The following is a 19122-nucleotide window of genomic DNA, read 5'->3' as shown; positions in this document are numbered from 1 at the left end:
TTCACTGACAGTGAGCCAAATTGAATGGCTGGCTATGTCTGCTTCTCTTTTTGGCCACCTTGTTCAGTCACTCCAGAAGCATCCTCCATGCCGTTTTCTGGTACTTCATCATTTGAATGGTCTGTCACGACTAGTTTTTCAACCAGAAACGTTTGTTCATCCATGAAGGCTTCGAACATTTCTTCCTCAACCATTTCTTTCTTTTGGCTTAAGCCAACTTCCATCTCTGGCTTGCTGTCACTTTCCATCAGTGCTTTCTCTAATCCCGCTAAACTGGACTTCTCCCTGGCTCTTAGTTCAGAATGAACTTTGGCCAACTGTTCTCTGTTGCAACCCATTTTGCCTTGTAGAGTTGGTTTTGGAGTAGGGTCTGACTTTGGATTCTTCTTTCCTTCTGTCTGTGCCAATAAAGAATTCTCTCCATTTTCTTTCAGGTCTCGTTGGTACTGAGTGTATCTACGCTGAATTTTTCTCCTTTGTGATCTAGAAATCACGAGGACCATATCTGGTTCCTTTGTTTTTGGGTGCTTAAGCAAAACCCAATTGTTCGGAGCCACCAAAGGAGGTCTGACCATCCTACCTTGGTTTCCAGTAACCTCTCTTTGGGTAGACACCTCCCTAGGTTTGTTCTGCATTACAAACCAGTTTGGGACCCCAGGTACCCACGAACTTACTGACCCTACCGTGGAATTACTTCTTTCTTCCTTTGAAGCCTTCCTCGAAGCTAGCCGCGAAGGCCACTGTTTGGTCCTGACTTCATGCTTTGGGCCTAACTCCGGCCTTCGATGAAAATGTCCACTTTCTGTCTTGCGTGAGGCTAGTTTAGGGGACCAATCTCTGGTTTTAATCCCATAAACTGGACTTCTCTCCAATCTCCTCCCAGAATGACTGCTCTCCGTTTTGTAATAATTAGCTGGCCTGGATTCATGTAAAGGCTTCTTGCCTTTGAAATGCATCCTGTCAACTGTTGGTTCAACCCTCAATGGCTGCTGCCTGACGCCAGATGGATATGGCCTTTTATTGTAAGCATTGGTTGGTTTAGGACGTCTCTGCACATCCTTGTAGTACTGCTTCCCATCAGTCGGGAGTCCTTTTAATCATTTGTAGCTTAGTCTGCACCTAGGACACAACCTCTGCATTACAGCTGCTTCTAAGGAATCGTCATCCAATGTTTCTTCCTTAGAGTCTTCCCTCTGGTGTGAGAAACCTTGTCCAATAGCTGGTAGATTTCTAGTGTCTTTTTTTTGTTGTTGTCTGGTTGGCCACATGTATCTGTATATTGACTTCTTCCAATTCGTTCAAAGACAGGTTCTGAAAATCTGGCATAATGACATTGGCAGCCACCTCTCCAATTTCTGGAAATGGATTACTGTTGATCCCCATGGCCTTTTCAGTTTTGGCTGGGAATTTCAAACTCCCTTTCCGAATTTGTTCTTGGATCCTGTCTCGAAAAACAACACAATTTTTAGTCGAGTGAGACTAAGAATTATGCCATTTACAATATACTTTCCCTTTAAGTTCATTAAGAGATGGGATTTTAACCCCTTTTGATAACTTAAGGAAGTTGGCCGCAAGCAAATGATCAAAGATGTCATCTGCCTTAGTTAAATCGAAAGAGTATTTCCTGTGGAGATCTTTCTTTTTAAATTACTGGTCAATTGTCGTTTCCTTATGAATTAATGCTTCACAGATCACAGGCTCTTTCCCCACAATCTCTGCTGCATCAATCTCATAGTTAGGATCTTTGTAGTATGTCTTATATGATGCATTATTTCGATCTTGCTCCTCTTCTAATAATGCTTCATATCTAGATACTTTGTAAGTCAGATCCACTAAGTCCCTGAACTCTGTTGAGTCAAACTTCTTTCGAAGCCTAAATTCTAAGCCATTTTGAGTCAATCTTACGAATTCTGGCTCTGGCAAAATGACTCTACATTTATTTCGAGCCCTTTTAAATCTGGCAATAAACTGAGTAGCCTTTTCTTCAGGCCTTTGACTCAACCTTGCCAGGTCTGCCATGGAACCTCTGGCTCCGATTGGAAGAATTGGGCATGAAATGCCTCTTTCATTTGTTGCCAAGTTTGGATTGAGCCAGGTGTAAAGTTAATGTACCATACAAATGCTCCCCCAGTTAGAGAATTTGGAAACAGTCTCAGCTTCGTATAATCATTATTAGTGAACTCACCGTATTGAGCAGCGAACCTAGCGATGTGCTCTACTGTTGACTGGTTTCCATTCCCATAAAAAAGGGCGAAATCTGGTATCCTGAAACCTCTTGGGTATTCATGTACCCTATCTATCTATTCTAGGCATGGTTTTCTATAAACAGGAGTCTGGACCCCCCGAGCCATTGGTCCACATATCTCCTTAACGATGTCAGCAATTTGGTCCCTAGGGACCATATTTTGTGCCTGTTGAACCACCGCTGGAGGAACAAACACAGGATTTGGTGGACAAACTTGTTCTTGTGGTCCTCTTGGTCCATAAGGTGGCATGTTTGGGACTGGTTGTTCCTGTGGTCCAGGTTGCTGTTGGGGGTGTGGGTAACCCCTTTGAATTTGTCCTACGAAAGGACCTGCGAAAGGTGCTAGAATTGGTGTTGTGTCTCTTCCATTTGTAGAAAAACCTTCCAACCCCCCGGGTATAAATTCGAATAAGGGATTAGTGAACCCCCTTGTGCCAGGTATGGCTTCGAACATGGGATTTGGAACCATTCTTATGCCATTTCCTTGTACTGGGCCAGTTCCACCAAATTGCATGGCTTCACTATTAAGTACTGAGAGATTTTGACCTATAACGGGTCTTGGAACAGGTTCGTACCAAGACTGAGGTGATGGTCTTTCATAGTTCTGATTGCCAGTTTGTCCATTAGAATGTCCATTAACTTGCATAGGCTGTTTATCTCTAGCCAATCTTTGCTAAGGGACATTCGAAATTTCCTCTATGTGTCTTGCGTTTGTTAGTTGGTGGTTATTCATTCGATCCAAAAAGGATGTTGCCCACCTTTCCATTGTGTTCATTAATTATTGTCCCATTGCATCTATTAAGCCACCCCATGGATTCACTGGCTGAGCAGATGGGACAGTGGATGGTCAAATTCCTTGGTCTCGTCCAATATTACGAACAAATGGTATTTGCTCTGAAGTATTGGTCTGTTCGACCGTAGGTTCCGATAAAATAGGAGTTTTCACAGGATGTGTTATCACATTATCCTCTGAATTAGGTATCTCTACCTCTCCTTCCACGCCTTCTTCCAAGCGTTCATTTTCTCCTTGTTTCCTACGTCTAGCCATTTTAAATGTAGTCCCACCGGGTGTGCCAAAAATATATGTTGGCTTTTTGGCTTTCGAAGGTTATTGTTGTAATTGCGAGCGTGCCAGCAAGGATCAATTAGTCCTTACAGAAAATTAATTGCCAACAAATTATCAGACGACTGTGTTTTAATTCTTTCAGCCTCAATGAAAAGGACTTTTACTGGTGGCTTGACTTTGGAGAATCAAACAGATAACAATGAATTGAAGAACAGTCGAAGTATTTCATTAAGATGAAAAGACTTACAATGATCCAAACTCAGCCTCGTAGAGGTTTACAGCAACTCTACTTGGAACTACTCCTATGAAATGAAATGCAGTGCAGGAATTTTAAAGTACAACAATGTAAAGAACTGTAAATGTGAAGCTGGAAAGGAAAATAAGTAATAAAGACTGGTTTTTTGGATCTGAGTCTGGGCTTTTTCTGGGGCCTTCTCTACTATTTACATTGCCTCCAGGATGACCATCGAATTACATTTCCAACCGTCGAACTGCTCCTCCATGATCATCAATCATTTTGCCCCAATATTAGCTCCACTACGCCATTACTTGCAATTAAGCTTCCCTCCTAAATTTGAATCTGAAATGCGAGTAACCGTTGAGGTCACGTCACTTTGTATCACTTTGTTGATCCGCTGCTACTCAAATTTCTTAATAGCCAATACTAACTGCCACGTGTACGATCATGATCAAGGACCTGAATAGTCTTCCTATATTACCCTTATTTTGCCACGCGTCGAATTGTAACTGCCTTATACAAAATATGTAGCCAACAATACTCAACTAATTTCATAGTTGGCGTGCTACTTGCTTGGTTCAAAAAATAATAAAAAATAGTATCGATTATTGACTATGCATTTATATACTTTTCCTATGGAACTCAAAATTGCTACAGTAAAAACTCTCCCAAACCCATATATATGTGTATATATACATATATATTGGCAAAGCCCCGCACCATACAATAAAAATTAGGAAAATTTACTCATAAGTCCTAGTTTTTGAAACGTTGAACCATTTAGTCTTAAAAATTTTCTTATGCTCCATTTAGTCCCATTTTTACATCAACATGATGTGAATGATGTAAATGATCTGATGTTTCATTCTATAATTTCAAAATTTATTGAAATCTGATGAATATTAGATGTTTTTCATCCTATATTTTCAAACATTATTGAAATTTAATGAACATTAGATGTTTGAAATCCAATGTTTGTAACATGACTCTGATGTTATTAACATTGTATCTGATGTTATTAACATTGTAATGGGACCTTTCAGTCTATAAGAAAACTTTTAGGACTAAACAGTGCATAAGTTATTAATTTGGGATTTATTGGTGCATCCCCCTAAAAATTAATATTGTATTTAGTTGGGAGATTTGAGAAGGGAATTGAAAATAGAAATGAAAAATGTACGTGAAATATGAATAAAATATACTTACATTTCACTTAATTTTACACACTTCTTATCTTTCTGTTTTCAAATCTTTCCTCAAATTCCCCAACCAAACACAACGTAAGAGAAAATTAACTATCAGTGGTATCATGAAAAATATATTACAAAATCATTGAAAAGTTTATGTATTTAATTATTAATGTGTATAAAGTTAACCACTTATTTGTAATTTTTAAAACATTCACTGAATTAAAATTTTCCAAAAAATTAAAGTGTGAAAAAGGATTCTCTAGACTTCCCAGCGGTTTCCCATGGTTGAATGTTTGTGAGCGTTGACTAGGTACATTGTATGAGTGCCCTTTTGAGAAGGGACAAAAAAGCCATTTGCTAACAATAATATGAGTGATCATCCAGAAGGTGGCACAGCTGTGCAATGTGTACCATAGCAAGTTTTTCTCATTAATCACATGAATTTGTCTCTCAGAGAGGCTCTTTTTTGAACTTGAATTTGTGTAGAGAAATAAAAGAATTAAATTTTCTTTTTTCTTTTTTCTTTTTAAAATTTTAAGTAAATGAATTGCAAATATTAAAAAAAATTATTTATTTTCATTGAATACATTTAGTTTTAAGTGCTTAATTAAGTTTTTAAACACTATCTGATAAACCTTTTCTCAAAACACTTTTAAATCTCTATATTTATTTTGATTTGTTGAGGAAGGACTTATTTGTCATACATATATGTATCTAAATATTATTATCATTTGCTACTACTATATAAAATAATGCCACAAATGAAGACTCTATAGCATCTATTAGATAGCATTTATTTGAGACAAATATTGGGTCTAAAGTTCAAAGTAAATATTATTATAACCAGGGACAATTGCTATTAGGAAAATGTTTGAGATCTTAAAAAAAAAAAAATTTACAATTCTACCTACAAATGATATGTCAGAATATGTGTCAATTTTTGATTTGATATACACCTACTGATTATGTACCTAATTCCCTTTTCATATTATTACGAATAGATTTATAGATCCAATATGTTAATATGTAGCATTACTCATTGCTATTATTATAGTACCATACTGAGATTCGTGGTAGAATAATACTATATGCACTAATTACTGTATCAATTGATGATCTAACATAATTTAAAAAGTTTTTAATATTTATAATGTGATTAATGAGTATGATCAATAATAATATCATAACTAATATTAATATATTAATTAATACACTAATTAATGTATGTAACACCACTATTCATGGTATCTTGTGTGGTAGGCCACTTCCTTTGCTAGTTGGTGAAGAATCTTTTCCTCGCATCCTTCAAATGTGTTTCAAGAGAGCTCATCACAAATGCATTAAATTTTTGTTTATTTATTTATCTCTTTAATCAATACCCAATAATCAATCATCAAATCCAAAACCAGCAACCACCATTGGATATATGCAACTTCATAATCAAAGAGAAATAAATATCACAATTATTATTTTTTTTTCCATAAGAATTTTAATACATGAATTTTAAGTGAACTTTAATAATAAAATAAAGTACAGGATCGAAATGTGGGAATAAAGTACAAGTGGGAACTGGTGCATCAATTAAGGACCTTGCATATTCTTTTGGGACAATTTTTTAAGAAAAATGTCTCGTAACTCAAATTTTGTAGCTCAAAAGTGGCTCAAATGGCCAAAATGACATCGTTTTGGCCATTTTTATGTTGTTCTGTACTCAAAACAACGTCGTTTTGGCCATTTGAGCCACTTTTGAGCCACAAAATTTGAGTTACGAAGCATTGTCGATTTTTTAATTTGTTTTTGGAACATGAAGGATTTTTAAGTCGATCAATTAAATTTGTATAGAAAGTTTCCGTAAAATGTCCGACGTCGGAAAACAAATTATTGAGAATTAAAATAATATTTTATAATAAGACACATGTAATAATGAATGTTTGATACCTGAAATAAAATTGAAAAAAATAACATGACACGAGTAACTCAAGTTTCACTATGTACATAAGAATAATTTGTAACTTTGTATGTTTGTGTTGAGACTTCATTTGGTTTCAACTAGAAACGATGTTTTCGACCCAATTTTTTTTTTTCTTTATTTTCAAATTCATCAATATATATTTGCAATAACTTCATCTTTTAAAAAAATTGTTAAAGAAACCAACCCTAAATTTTTGGATAATCAATTCTTTATCTGATCATGACCATGGGAGATGCTCCAATAGCAAAAATTTTTGACCGTAACATCAATATTAATTGTTCACTAGTTAGTGTATGAATTTTGTATGAGAGATGAAAAATGGTTGAGAGTATTAAAAGTGGTGCTCTAATAGTACCACCAATGACGTGGCAGTGGGCGGCCCACTACCTATGTTTTTTTTCTTTTCTTTTTTTTTACATTCTCAATACATTAGTGTTATTAATGATTTTTTTTTAGTGGTATGAATCATTGTTGTATGAAAGATACTGGCAAAATGATGGCAACTTTCTAAGTTGATTTAACTTGTTGAATGGCCTAATTAAAATAATGTGGGTGCATAGTAATCAAACTGTCAATGTTGAAACATTTTGTTTATTAGAAATCAAGTAGTCATTTGTGTTCTACCGGTACCAATATTAATAGAAGAATATTAATGATGATTTCTACTCTTTGGCATTTTCCTACTGTTTATGCTGACTATGTGCTATGCTCCATTAATTTTCTCTTTTGTTGACTGTCCCTTGCCTTTTCTCTTGTGCGGATTAAGAGCATCAACATCAAAGTTAAAGTTTTATTATATTTCCTATTTTGGTTTTACGTCTTTTTAAAAACATTTTCCAACAAACTCTACTTTACATCTTTTTAACTTAAAAATGCTTTTTTATTGTTTGGCTAGGGGAAACTATTATCTATTTTTGTTGAGTTAAAATCATCAAAATTAAAATAGCTAACTTGATAACTAGCTTAATAGAGGTGAAATCTTATGATTTATTCACTATTTTAGCTAAAAAATGAAAATAATTAATTTGATGGAGATGCTCTAATATCGTTTTCTTTTTCATGGGAATTTGAATATTACGTTAGGAATTTACTTGGGATTTTAATAAAATGGCATTAATATTTTTGCCTCAAATACATAAAAGATAAATTTTGAGTCTATCACACGTTGGTATTCAACGGAGTTATATACATATATATATATATATAGTATATTCAATATCAAGAACTGATCTATTAATTAAGGTACTTTCTTACTATATATGATTATTGGATTCGAATTTTACTATTATTAATGCAGCTTCATTTATTTTGTTTCCCTTCTTTCTCTTAGCTTATTTTAGAAAGTAGGTTAAAAGTTGACTTTTTAATTTTTTTTGACTTTTTTTTTGAAAAAATATGCAAAAAAGTAGAGAAATAATGTGGTTCAAAAAAACTAAAAAGTAAAAAGCTGACTTTTAACAGTGCTGCCAAAATAGATCAAAATATGTGTGAGTGTTGATTTCTGATCTCACAACCAAACAAGAAACTTAACTGGAGAGCACGTGGCAGAATAAATTAAACCAACAATCTGTCAACAAGAAACTGAGAAGATCAAGTTAGTCAACTTATCTCTCAAAGATATCAAATCAAGTACACAACTCACAGTCAAAAATACATACCTGAGACCCATGGAGTGTCTAAAGTTTAAAAGTAATTATAAGCAGGGACAATTGCTATTAGGAAAATGTTTGAAATCTCTAAAAAAAAAAAAAAAAAAATCACAATTCTACCTACAAATGATATGTCAGAATATGTGTCAATTTTTGATTTGATAAACACCCAATGATTATGTACCTAATTCCCTTATCATATCATTACGAATGAATTTATAGATCCAATACGTGAATATGTAACATTACTCATTGCTATTATTATAGTACCATACTGAGATTCGTGGTTGAATAATACTATATGCACTAATTACTGTATCAATTGATGATCTAACATAATTTAAAAGGTTTTTGGTATTTATAATGTGATTAATGAGTATGGTTAATAAGAATGTCATAACTAATATTAATATATACTAATTAATGCATGTAATATCATCGTTCATGGTATCTTGCGGTAGGCCACTTCCTTTGCTAGTTGGTGAAGAATCTTTTCCTCGCATCCTTCAAATGTGTTTCAAGAGAGCTCATCACAAATGCATTAAATTTTTGTTTATTTATTTATCTCTTTAATCAATACCCAATAATCAATCATCAAATCCAAAACCAACAACCACCATTAGATATATGCAACTTCATAATCAAAGAGAAATAAATATCACAATTATTAATTTTTTTTCCATAAGAATTTTAATACATGAATTTTAAGTGAACTTTAATAATAAAATAAAGTACAGGATCGAAATGTGGGAATAAAGTACAAGTGGGAACTAGTGCATCAATTAAGGACCTTGCATATTCTTTTGGGACAATTTTTTAATTTATTTTTGGAACATGAAGGATTTTTAAGTTGATCAATTAAATTTGTATAGAAAGTTTTCATAAAATGTTCAATGTCGGAAAACAAATTATTGAGAATTAAAAAAAATATTTTATCATAAGACACATGTAATAATGAATGTATGATATCTGAAATAAAATCGAAAAAAATGACACGACAAGAGTAAATCAACTTCTCACTATGTAAGTAAGAATAATTTGTAACTTTGTATGTTGGTATTGAGACTTTATTTTGATAACTCAAGGTGTCCGGGCCAGCTTGCTTGCACCTCGACTAATCCCTAGGGGACCAATCCCACCGTCCACTAGCGTAGCGGAGGGCCTATTTAAAGTTAAAGCAAAGCTCTGTATGGATTGGGCCAACACAATAATTGATAGCACCTAAGAGATTTTGAACTTGAGACCTAGAGAGGAGCAAACTCTTAAGTCTCAAGCCTACACCACTAGGCCAACCCTTGGGGGTTGAATTGAGACTTTATTTGGTTTCAACTAAAAGATGTTTTTGACCCAAAAAAAAAAAAATTCTTTATTTTCAAATTCATCAATATATATATTTGCAATAACTTCCTCTTTTTAAAAAATTGTTAAAGAATGAATTGTGAAACCAACCCTAAATTTTTTGATAATCAATTCTTCATCCGATCATGACCATAGGAGATGCTCCAATAGCAAAAAATTTTGAACATGACACCAATACCAATTGTTCACTAGTTAGTGTATGAATTTTGTATGAGAGATGCCTGGCAAAATGATGGCAACTTTCTAAGTTGACTTAACTTGTTGAATGGCCCAATTAAAATAATAAGGGTGCATAGTAATCAAACTGCCAATATTGAAACATTTTGTTTATTAGAAATCAAATAGTTATTTTTGTTCTACCAGGTACCAATATTAATAGAAGAATATTAATGATGATTTGTAGTCTTTGGCATTTTCCTACTGTTTATGCTAACTATATGCTATGCTCCATTAATTTTCTCTTTTGTTGACTATGTGTCCCTTGCCTTTTCTCTTGTGCGGATTAATATCGTTTTCCTTTCCATGGGAATTTGAATAATGCGTTAGAAATTTACTTGGGATTTTAATAAAATGGTACTAATATTTGAAAATAGATTGCGAGAGTTCAAGCCCTGACCCAAACATGATTGAATTGTGAAACAACTAGACTCAAAGTTGTAAATAGAATTTTTTTTCTACAGCAAATATTATATTCTAATCTAGCTTAAATATGACAAGAACAGAGGAGATGTTAATAATTAAATTCCTTGTTTGGGGATTTAAGATTTTGTCAAAAAGTTAGGATAAGTTATCATATCACTCTCTCTATTTTTTTACACATTTTTTTAATAAAAAACCAAAAAACTAACTAAATAGCTAATTCTCAAAAGAAGTATTAGAATCTTATCCGCTAGATCAATTCAGTTGCTTAAAGTGGCATAATCAGATTTTGTTTTAAGTTTAAATTTATAGTAAAAAAATATAGGGAGAAAATATAATATATAAAAAAAGAAAAGAAAAATTAATGATAAACTTGTTTGATTTGAATTTTCTAAATTCATTTTTTTAAAATTTAAAACATTTTATTTTCCATCTTTTTTTAGTTTCACTAATTTTTTTTTAATATTTTAAGGGATTTTTTTTTAAGTTTTAGACACACCTAACATAAATACACTTAAAAAATATAATATTTATGAAAAAAATCTTTAAAAAATTCACTAAATATCAAAAATATATATATGAAAATTCAATATATTTTTCCTACTTTTGTGTATTTATTAATTTTTTAAAATATTTTTTTTATAAATATTTTACTTTTTAGATACATCTAAGTAAGATGCATTTAAAAAAATAAAAAAATTATTTAAAATTTTAAAAAATTAAATTCAGAAATTAAAATTTTATTTTTCTCTTCACAGATCAAATATCAAATCTAAAATAAATAAATAAATAAATAAACCTATGGGAAGTAGAAATGGACAGAATTGATGAAAAGAAAGTTTGCCGACCTCAGACTAAAGAGTGTACACGTAACACACGGTCAGTTTATGTTCCTGCCTGGAAATAGCTCAAAGTCGGTGAGAGAAAAGGACTCGCGTTGACAAAAACACACACAAGAGATTTTGTGATACTAATAAGGGGCCCACTATTAACATTAAAACATGTGTGATAATTACGAGAAGTTATTCTATTGTCTGACATATCACACCACCACCCCCAAATTAGGAATTTCTTCTTGCATTATTTTTTACTTGTTAGGTCATTAGGTTCACTTTTAAATTTAATTTTAATAATTTAAATTGTTCATATTTTAAGATTTATTCAATATATTATATCTGTAAAAAATTAAGTTAATCGAATATCAGAAAGCATATGTTCAGAAAAATCGAACTAAAAACTATATTTTTAAAGAATTTAATAAACAGTTTTCCGAATACATACTTTCTGATATCCGATCAACTTAATTTTTTATAAGTATGATATACTAAATAAATCTTAAAATATGAACGGTTCAAATTATTAAAATTGGGCCTAAAAGTAGGCTCGAAAACCCTACAAGTAAAAAATGTAAGGGAAAAATGTAAAGAGGAGATATTGACCCCCCCAACTAAAAAAAAAAAAATTGTGCTGGACTAATAATAATTGAATAATAATGTTAAATATTTCAAAAAGTTGACTACAGTATTAAATTTTTATCAAAAATTATTCTCTCGGTTTGACAAATCATATCAATAATGTACTCCGTCAATAACAATAATAAAATAGAGAAAAAGAGTTCTAATACATTGACGGAGAATTTTAGGATGCACACTTTTATATGTACTTTTAATCATATCATATTTTTTTTGGTTATTTTTTTAAGTTATAATATTATTTAGTAATATTTAGTTATTAATCTTTTTTTAAATTATAACTCAAAAAATATATAATTATCTTATTTTCTTCTTTAGTTATACATGCCTAATTTGAAAATTTTGTTAAAAGTTACTTATCAGCTTTTAATCTACTTCTTTTCTCATAAATAAAAAAAAAAAGTCAAAAATTTAAAAAATTAATTTTTAACCATTTTCTCAAAACACCTCACAATACATATGGTGCACACCTTTTAAAATGTGTATACCATAATCTTTCTCTAGACACATTTTAAAAACCATAATCTTTCTCTAGACACATTTTAAAAACTTTGCTAATGATTACTATTTTTTTTATTAAAACTATTAACTTAAAATATCAACGTCACCTAATGTGTGATGATTTAGAGCTCTATAGTTGGGGTTCTAAATCTAACTCTAGTGACGTGAAAAATTAAAAAAAGGGCAAATTACATATACACCCCTCGAGGTTTGGCTAAATTACAGATACCCCCCTGAGGTTTGAGAAATTACGAATTCCCCCCTGAATGTTATATTTGCATAAGAAATTAGGGGGTAATTTGTTATGAAATATAAACCTCAGGGGGTAAATTGTTATGAAAATACAAACCTCAGGGGGCGGGATGTAATTTCCGAAACCTCAGGGGGTATCTGTAATTTAACCAAACCTCGAGGGGTGTATATGTAATTTGCCCCTAAAAAAATAAAACAAAAAAAATAAAAATATAATATTAAAATATTACATCACATAAAATTCGCCATTAATTAGAGCTCACAAATTAAAAATGGAACCTACTGAATAATTTATGGACACGTAGTTCGGGACAAACAACTTTTTAAATCTTTTGCAGTCTCTTAGGCCATGTTTGTTTGGGTGGACATGAGCTTCGGATTGGACTAATAGTTCAATAAAATTATTAATCCGATGTTTGGTTAAACAATTAAAGTACGGATTAATTATAGTACGGATTAATTATTTTAAACTTGATTATTAGTTAAGATAAGATACATAATTCAACGGATTGGTAGTCCTAGGACTATTAGTTATGAAAATGCTAATTCAGTCCACCCAAACAAACATGACCTTAGTGTACAACGTGGCGACTTCGGAGAGTTGGGTCAACTCCGTCGGCCGCCGCAAGTTTCCATCTATGGATGCCCATCGCCCCCACCTCTTCTTCTTCACTACACGACATTCCATTAATTTCTCATCACATTGCAAATTTCTCATTTCTCTCCTCTTAATTTTTTTTAATGAAATTCAATTTTAAAATCAAGCATAATTATTATTTTATATAAAATAAAATTTATAAAACTCACAACGCTCATGGTAATTCATTTTAGTGACACTTAATTTTACTAATCACTTAATTATTAATTTATAAGAAAAAGATCTCCTATAAATTTTTATGTACATGACAAAATTCTGTTTATGTGAGATTATACATTGTCTTAATTTATAAAGATGATACATCTGTTTTACAATTAGAATTTTTTTAACTCGAACAATGTAGTGTTAAATTGAAATATTTTATCTTATTTAAAAATGTTATATAATTTTCTTGTATGACGTTTTATATAATTTTTTTCTATAAATGTATATAATTTCATTGTCAAATTAAAAATTCATCTAATTTGTGAACACTTATTCCTTTTATGTATTGGAAATATCATATAACTAAGACATTGAGAAAATAATTACAAATTAAAAAAGAGAATAAAATATCAAACATACGTTAAGTGTAAGTGACAATTGTTAGCCACGCCTCTCGCACTGTAGATGTGGGTGTCGGTAAAGGCTTATACGTCATTTTCATCTCTCTTATACGAAGTTTTTCACTTTTATGTTGGTGAAATATTTGATTGAAAATGCTATTTATAAATCTCGAATGTATTTTAAATAAGAGTTGTGAGGTTGAGATTGAATTTATGTAGTGTAGAGTCCGTGTATAGAATAAATCTGAATCATAAAATGATTATTCTGAGTAATTTCTAGATAGCTATTTCTGGATTTATAATATTACTGTATTTGATTTGGATTATAATTACAATGGCTAATTATGAGTGTTCCTCGCGATGATAAAATATCCCTATCTGTCAAGTTCTCAACTTTTCTCGACTCTAATGGAATGGGTTCGAAGATGGTTGAATACGATGGATTCAGGTCAGGGTGACGAAGAGTATTTTAGTTATATATATAATATAACTTTAATATATGTACACTATATAATAATTTGTTTTAATTATAAATAACATTTTTTAGTTTTAATTATTAAATTTTAATAATATTGTTAAATTTTTGATTGTGTTGCAAATCGGGTAGGGTCAGGGTAGGAGTTATATTTGCGAATTTGAGTGGGAGTGGGAGAAAGTTTCATGAGAGTCAGATCAGAGGTGGGACAAGCGATGAAAAACTAAATATAAAAAAAAATCAAAAAAGTAATTTGCTTATTTAGTTTCACTTTTCAGGATTTACTTTTTAAAAAAAATTATTTTTTGTATTTTTTTATTTTCACTAAATTTTTTAATATTTTAAGAGTTTTTTTAATTTTTAGATACACCTAACATAAATACAATTAAAAAATATAATATTGGTGAAATTTTTTTAAAAAAAAATCACTAAATACCAAAAATAAAAAAAATACAAAAATTCAGTACATTTTCATATTCTTGTGTATTTATTAGTTTTTAAAAATATTTTACTTTTTAGATATATCTAAAAAAAAGTTATAAAATAAAATTACGTAAATTTTTTAAAATATTTACTAAAAATAAAAATGAAAATAAATAAAAAACTTAATTTTTTAAAAATGAAAAATGAAAAAAAGGTAATTATTAAATAATAATTTTAAATTTGTATAGCAATATAATTTTTGTAATTTTAAAATTTGAAGGTAATTTTTATTTTATTTTAATGTCTGGCTTCAAAATAAATTGTCCCATTATGCTTCTCCATAAATGTCCGTGCGAACTAAACTCAAAAAGTCAGAACTCCTACAAAGCCACCCCTTGTATTATTCAATGATAGGACTAGATTCTCCAAGTCTTATTTTCACATTTCATTTACACAAAACAAAACAAACACCAACCAACCCTCCTCCCTCCTCCTTCCTCCACCACTGGCCGCCATGTCAGCCGAACCCATTTTCCGGGAAAATCCCAGCCGGAAAATCCTCTTCCTCCTCTCCTTCCTCTCTCTCATTTCTCTCTCCAAAACCAACGACCTCCAATCCCTTCTCAAATTCAAAACCTCACTACTAAATTCAAACACAAATGTATTCAATACATGGACTCCAAATCAAAACTCATTCTGCAACTTCACTGGAATCACTTGCAACTCCGACCAAACTGTCAAAGAAATCAATCTCTCTCAACAAAATTTATCTGGAACTCTTCCTCTCGACGCAATTTGCTCTCTTCAATCCATTGAAAAACTCTCTCTGGGTTCGAATTCATTGTATGGAATTGTTACTGAAGAATTGTCGAATTGCACTAAATTACAGTACTTGGATTTGGGTATGAATTCATTCGCCGGAATATTCCCGGACTTGTCTTCTTTAACCCAACTCAAGTTCTTGAATTTGAACCACAGTGGATTTTCCGGCCAGTTTCCATGGAAATCGCTGGAAAATCTTACTAGTCTTGAATTCTTGAGCCTCGGTGACAACCCATTTGATTGGCGTCCATTTCCTCTGGAGATTTTAAATCTTCACAAATTGTATCGGGTCTACCTCACAAACTCTAGTCTTCAAGGAGAAATTCCTGAAGGAATTGGAAACCTCACTCTGCTTCAAAATCTTGAGCTTTCCTATAACCAACTTTCAGGGAAAATCCCAGAGGGAATCACAAAACTGAAGAACCTCTGGCAGCTCGAGCTTTATTCAAATCAGCTCTCGGGAAAATTTCCAAATGGGTTCGGAAACCTCACAAATTTGATCAATTTCGACGCTTCGACTAACAGTCTTGAAGGAGACATCTCTGAGACCAAATATTTGACAAAGCTAGTCTCATTGCAGCTATTCGAAAACAAATTCTCGGGTGAAATTCCGATTGAATTGGGAGAATTCAAGTCCCTCACAAACCTCTCTCTGTACACCAACAAGCTCACAGGCTCAATTCCTCCGAACATTGGATCGTATGGCAACTTCACATACATCGACGTTTCGGAGAACTTTCTGACGGGTTCTATACCGCCTAACATGTGCAAAAATGGCAAAATGAGTGAGCTTCTCATGCTTCAGAACAAGTTCACCGGTGGGTTACCGGAAAACTATGCGAATTGCTTGTCGTTGAATCGTTTACGAGTAAACAACAATTCACTTTCCGGGAAAATTCCTGCTGGAATTTGGAGCTTGCCGAATTTATCAATCATTGATCTCACTATGAACCAGTTTGAAGGTCCATTGTCCAACAATGTCGGCGAGGCCAAGTCTTTAGCACAGCTCTTTCTTTCGCACAATCAATTTTCCGGTGAATTACCAGCCACAATCTCGGAATCTACCTCTTTAGTGGACATTGAGCTGGGTTCGAATCAATTTTCTGGTGAAATTCCGGCAACAATTGGCAATTTGAAGAAACTGAGCAATCTTCATTTAGAAAACAACTTGTTTTCTGGTACTATTCCAGAGTCTTTAGGCTCGTGTGTTTCTCTAAGTGACATAAACCTCGCTGGAAATTTGTTTTCCGGCAAGATTCCGGCCAGTATTGGTTCTTTAAGGAGCCTGAACTCCTTAAATCTGTCGCACAACGAACTTTCCGGGGAAATTCCAGTGAGTTTATCCTCGCTAAAACTTAGCATTCTTGATTTGTCAAACAATAGGTTGATGGGTCGTATACCGGATTCTTTATCGATTGAAGCATTTGTCGGTGGCTTTGCTGGAAACCCGGGGCTTTGTGGTGACAATATGAGGAATCTCCAGCCATGTTCGTCAGATTCCGGCAAGTCCAGCAATGTTCGGACGGTTATATCTTGCTTTGTAGCTGGGGCAGCTGTCTTGTTTGTGTCACTTGCATGTTTCATGTATGTTAAGTATAAATATAAGCCGGAAAATCACGACCTTCCGATCAAACGATACAGTTCTTTGGATATGAAACAATTCCATATGTTGAGCTTCACTGAAGAGGAAGTCATGAATGCAATCAAAAAGGAAAATTTGATTGGCAAAGGTGGGTCAGGAAATGTGTACAAAGTCATGCTAAGCAATGGCAAACAATTGGCTGTTAAACATATTTGGAAGTCAGATTCCGGTGACCGGAGAAGCTGCCGGAGCAGCTCAGCGATGATTCCTAAGGGAAATCTTCGGTCACTGGAATATGATGCCGAGGTGGCCACGTTGAGCTCGATTAGGCATGTGAATGTAGTGAAATTATATTGTTGCATCACAAGCGAGGACTGGAATCTATTGGTTTACGAGTACCAGCCCAATGGGAGTTTGTGGGACAGGTTGCACACATGTCAGAAGATCCAGATGGATTGGGAGGTGCGGTACGAGATTGCAGTGGGGGCTGCCAAAGGGCTTGAGTACTTGCATCATGGGTGTGATAGGCCAGTGATTCACCGAGATGTGAAAACAAGCAACATCTTGTTGGATGAGCAATTGAAGCCCAAGATTGCAGATTTTGGCCTAGCAAAAGTTGTGCAGCCAAATGGAGTTTGGGATTCTACCCACATTATTGCAGGGACTCATGGTTACATAGCTCCAGGTTAGCTTTTATTTCCATGTACATGCTATTTTCAGTGATAAAGTTTAGTTGCTGTTGTGAATGTCTCATACTTTACCAGGTTCATGCACATGACCTGTTAGCGACCTGCTCAAACCGATTAATGTCTAACTCAGTTCTTGTTGTATTCAAATTTTAATATATTATAGCTTATTTCGGGGAATAGGGTTACGTGAGTAAAGCAAACTCTTGTTATAGATGACTTAGAAAAGAGACAGCCGCTTATTGTATTTTCTCCTATTTTAATAGCCAAAACCTTTTGTCATTCTTCGCCCATGGACATGCGATGTATATCTTGTATTCTTGTGTAATTACCCTGTTTTACTTTCTCATTTTTGTTTGTTCTGTCATAATAGTTGCATTCTTACTTTCCAGAAGTGCTTCAGTGTTTTGAAATCACAATAGGCGGTTCTAAATTTTCTTTACTTGTTGCAATGAAACTGATTGTTGTGCCTTGTTTTGGTTTTGAAGAATACGCATACACAAGCAAGGTGAACGAGAAGAGTGATGTATATAGCTTTGGGGTGGTGCTGATGGAACTAGTGACAGGAAAGAGGCCTGTTGAGCCAGAGTTCGGAGAGAACAAAGACATAGTCCAGTGGGTGTGCGGAGAGATGAGAAGAAAAGACAGCTCGATTCATTTGGTGGACGCAGCCATCTCAAAGGCCATGAAGGAAGACGCTGCCAGGGTGTTGAGAATTGCAGTTCATTGCACAATGAAGACTCCGGCACTGAGGCCTTCCATGAGGATGGTAGTGCAGATGTTGGAAGAGGCCGAGCCTTGTAATTTGACAGGCATAATTGTCAATAAAGACGGTGAAAACAGTAAGAGCTGAGGAATTGAAGCACAATAGCAAGTTCAATGACAGAGATTCACTTGGAGGAGTAGGTCTTAATCTGGGGACCAACAAGTCTCTTAGTGGTTATAGCACAGTAGACAATTCAAGTGAAGATCAGAGTTACATTGCAGGCCTCAATTTGTCGTCAGTAGATCAACAAGAAGTCTATTAGCTTGTATGATCAGATTGTAATGTTTATTTGGTAAGAAATTCAAATGCCAAGCTTGCTAGTTTAGCTCTTCTTAGCCTGTAAGAGAGTGAAGCAGAGAGAGACGTATGTAATGATATGAGACAATTTTTTTTATTCCACTCATTTGTAGGTGATGAACCACTTAATATAAAAGGAATAATTTGAGTTTTTTCTTTTGAAAACATGGAAAACATTTATATGAAAACAACAATAACATACAGAAATAAGACTCCAAGGGCCATACAAACTTAATAACAACAAAAAGAAAAAAACAAACAACAAAAATAAAACAACAAATTCGC

The 19122-nt window shown here is 33.2% G+C and overlaps 1 protein-coding gene across 1 annotated transcript; it reads left to right on the top strand.

Annotated features, from left to right (window-relative positions):
• Positions 1 to 15008: 15008 nt before the first annotated feature.
• Positions 15009 to 19002, top strand: LOC114284604 (receptor-like protein kinase 7). The gene is made up of 2 exons (XM_082914217.1): positions 15009 to 17773; positions 18263 to 19002. Exons 1-2 carry the CDS (start codon positions 15199 to 15201, stop codon positions 18625 to 18627), a joined length of 2940 nt encoding a protein of 979 aa, XP_082770343.1. The 5' UTR covers positions 15009 to 15198; the 3' UTR covers positions 18628 to 19002.
• Positions 19003 to 19122: the final 120 nt, after the last annotated feature.

Source organism: Camellia sinensis, chromosome 2 (assembly GCF_055761805.1).
Source record: "Camellia sinensis isolate YWXY chromosome 2, ASM5576180v1, whole genome shotgun sequence".
Classification (NCBI taxonomy): Eukaryota; Viridiplantae; Streptophyta; class Magnoliopsida; order Ericales; family Theaceae; genus Camellia; species Camellia sinensis.
Note: the sequence above shows the minus strand (reverse complement) of the source record. Positions and strands in the feature narration are given on the sequence as shown.

Excerpts from the sequence above, each read along its gene's own strand:
- LOC114284604 (XM_082914217.1), top strand. The coding sequence starts at position 15,199 with ATGTCAGCCGAACCCATTTTCCGGGAAAATCCCAGCCGGAAAATCCTC. Across the intron at positions 17,774-18,262 it reads TCATGGTTACATAGCTCCAG|AATACGCATACACAAGCAAG; the intron begins GTTAGCTTTTAT and ends TTGGTTTTGAAG.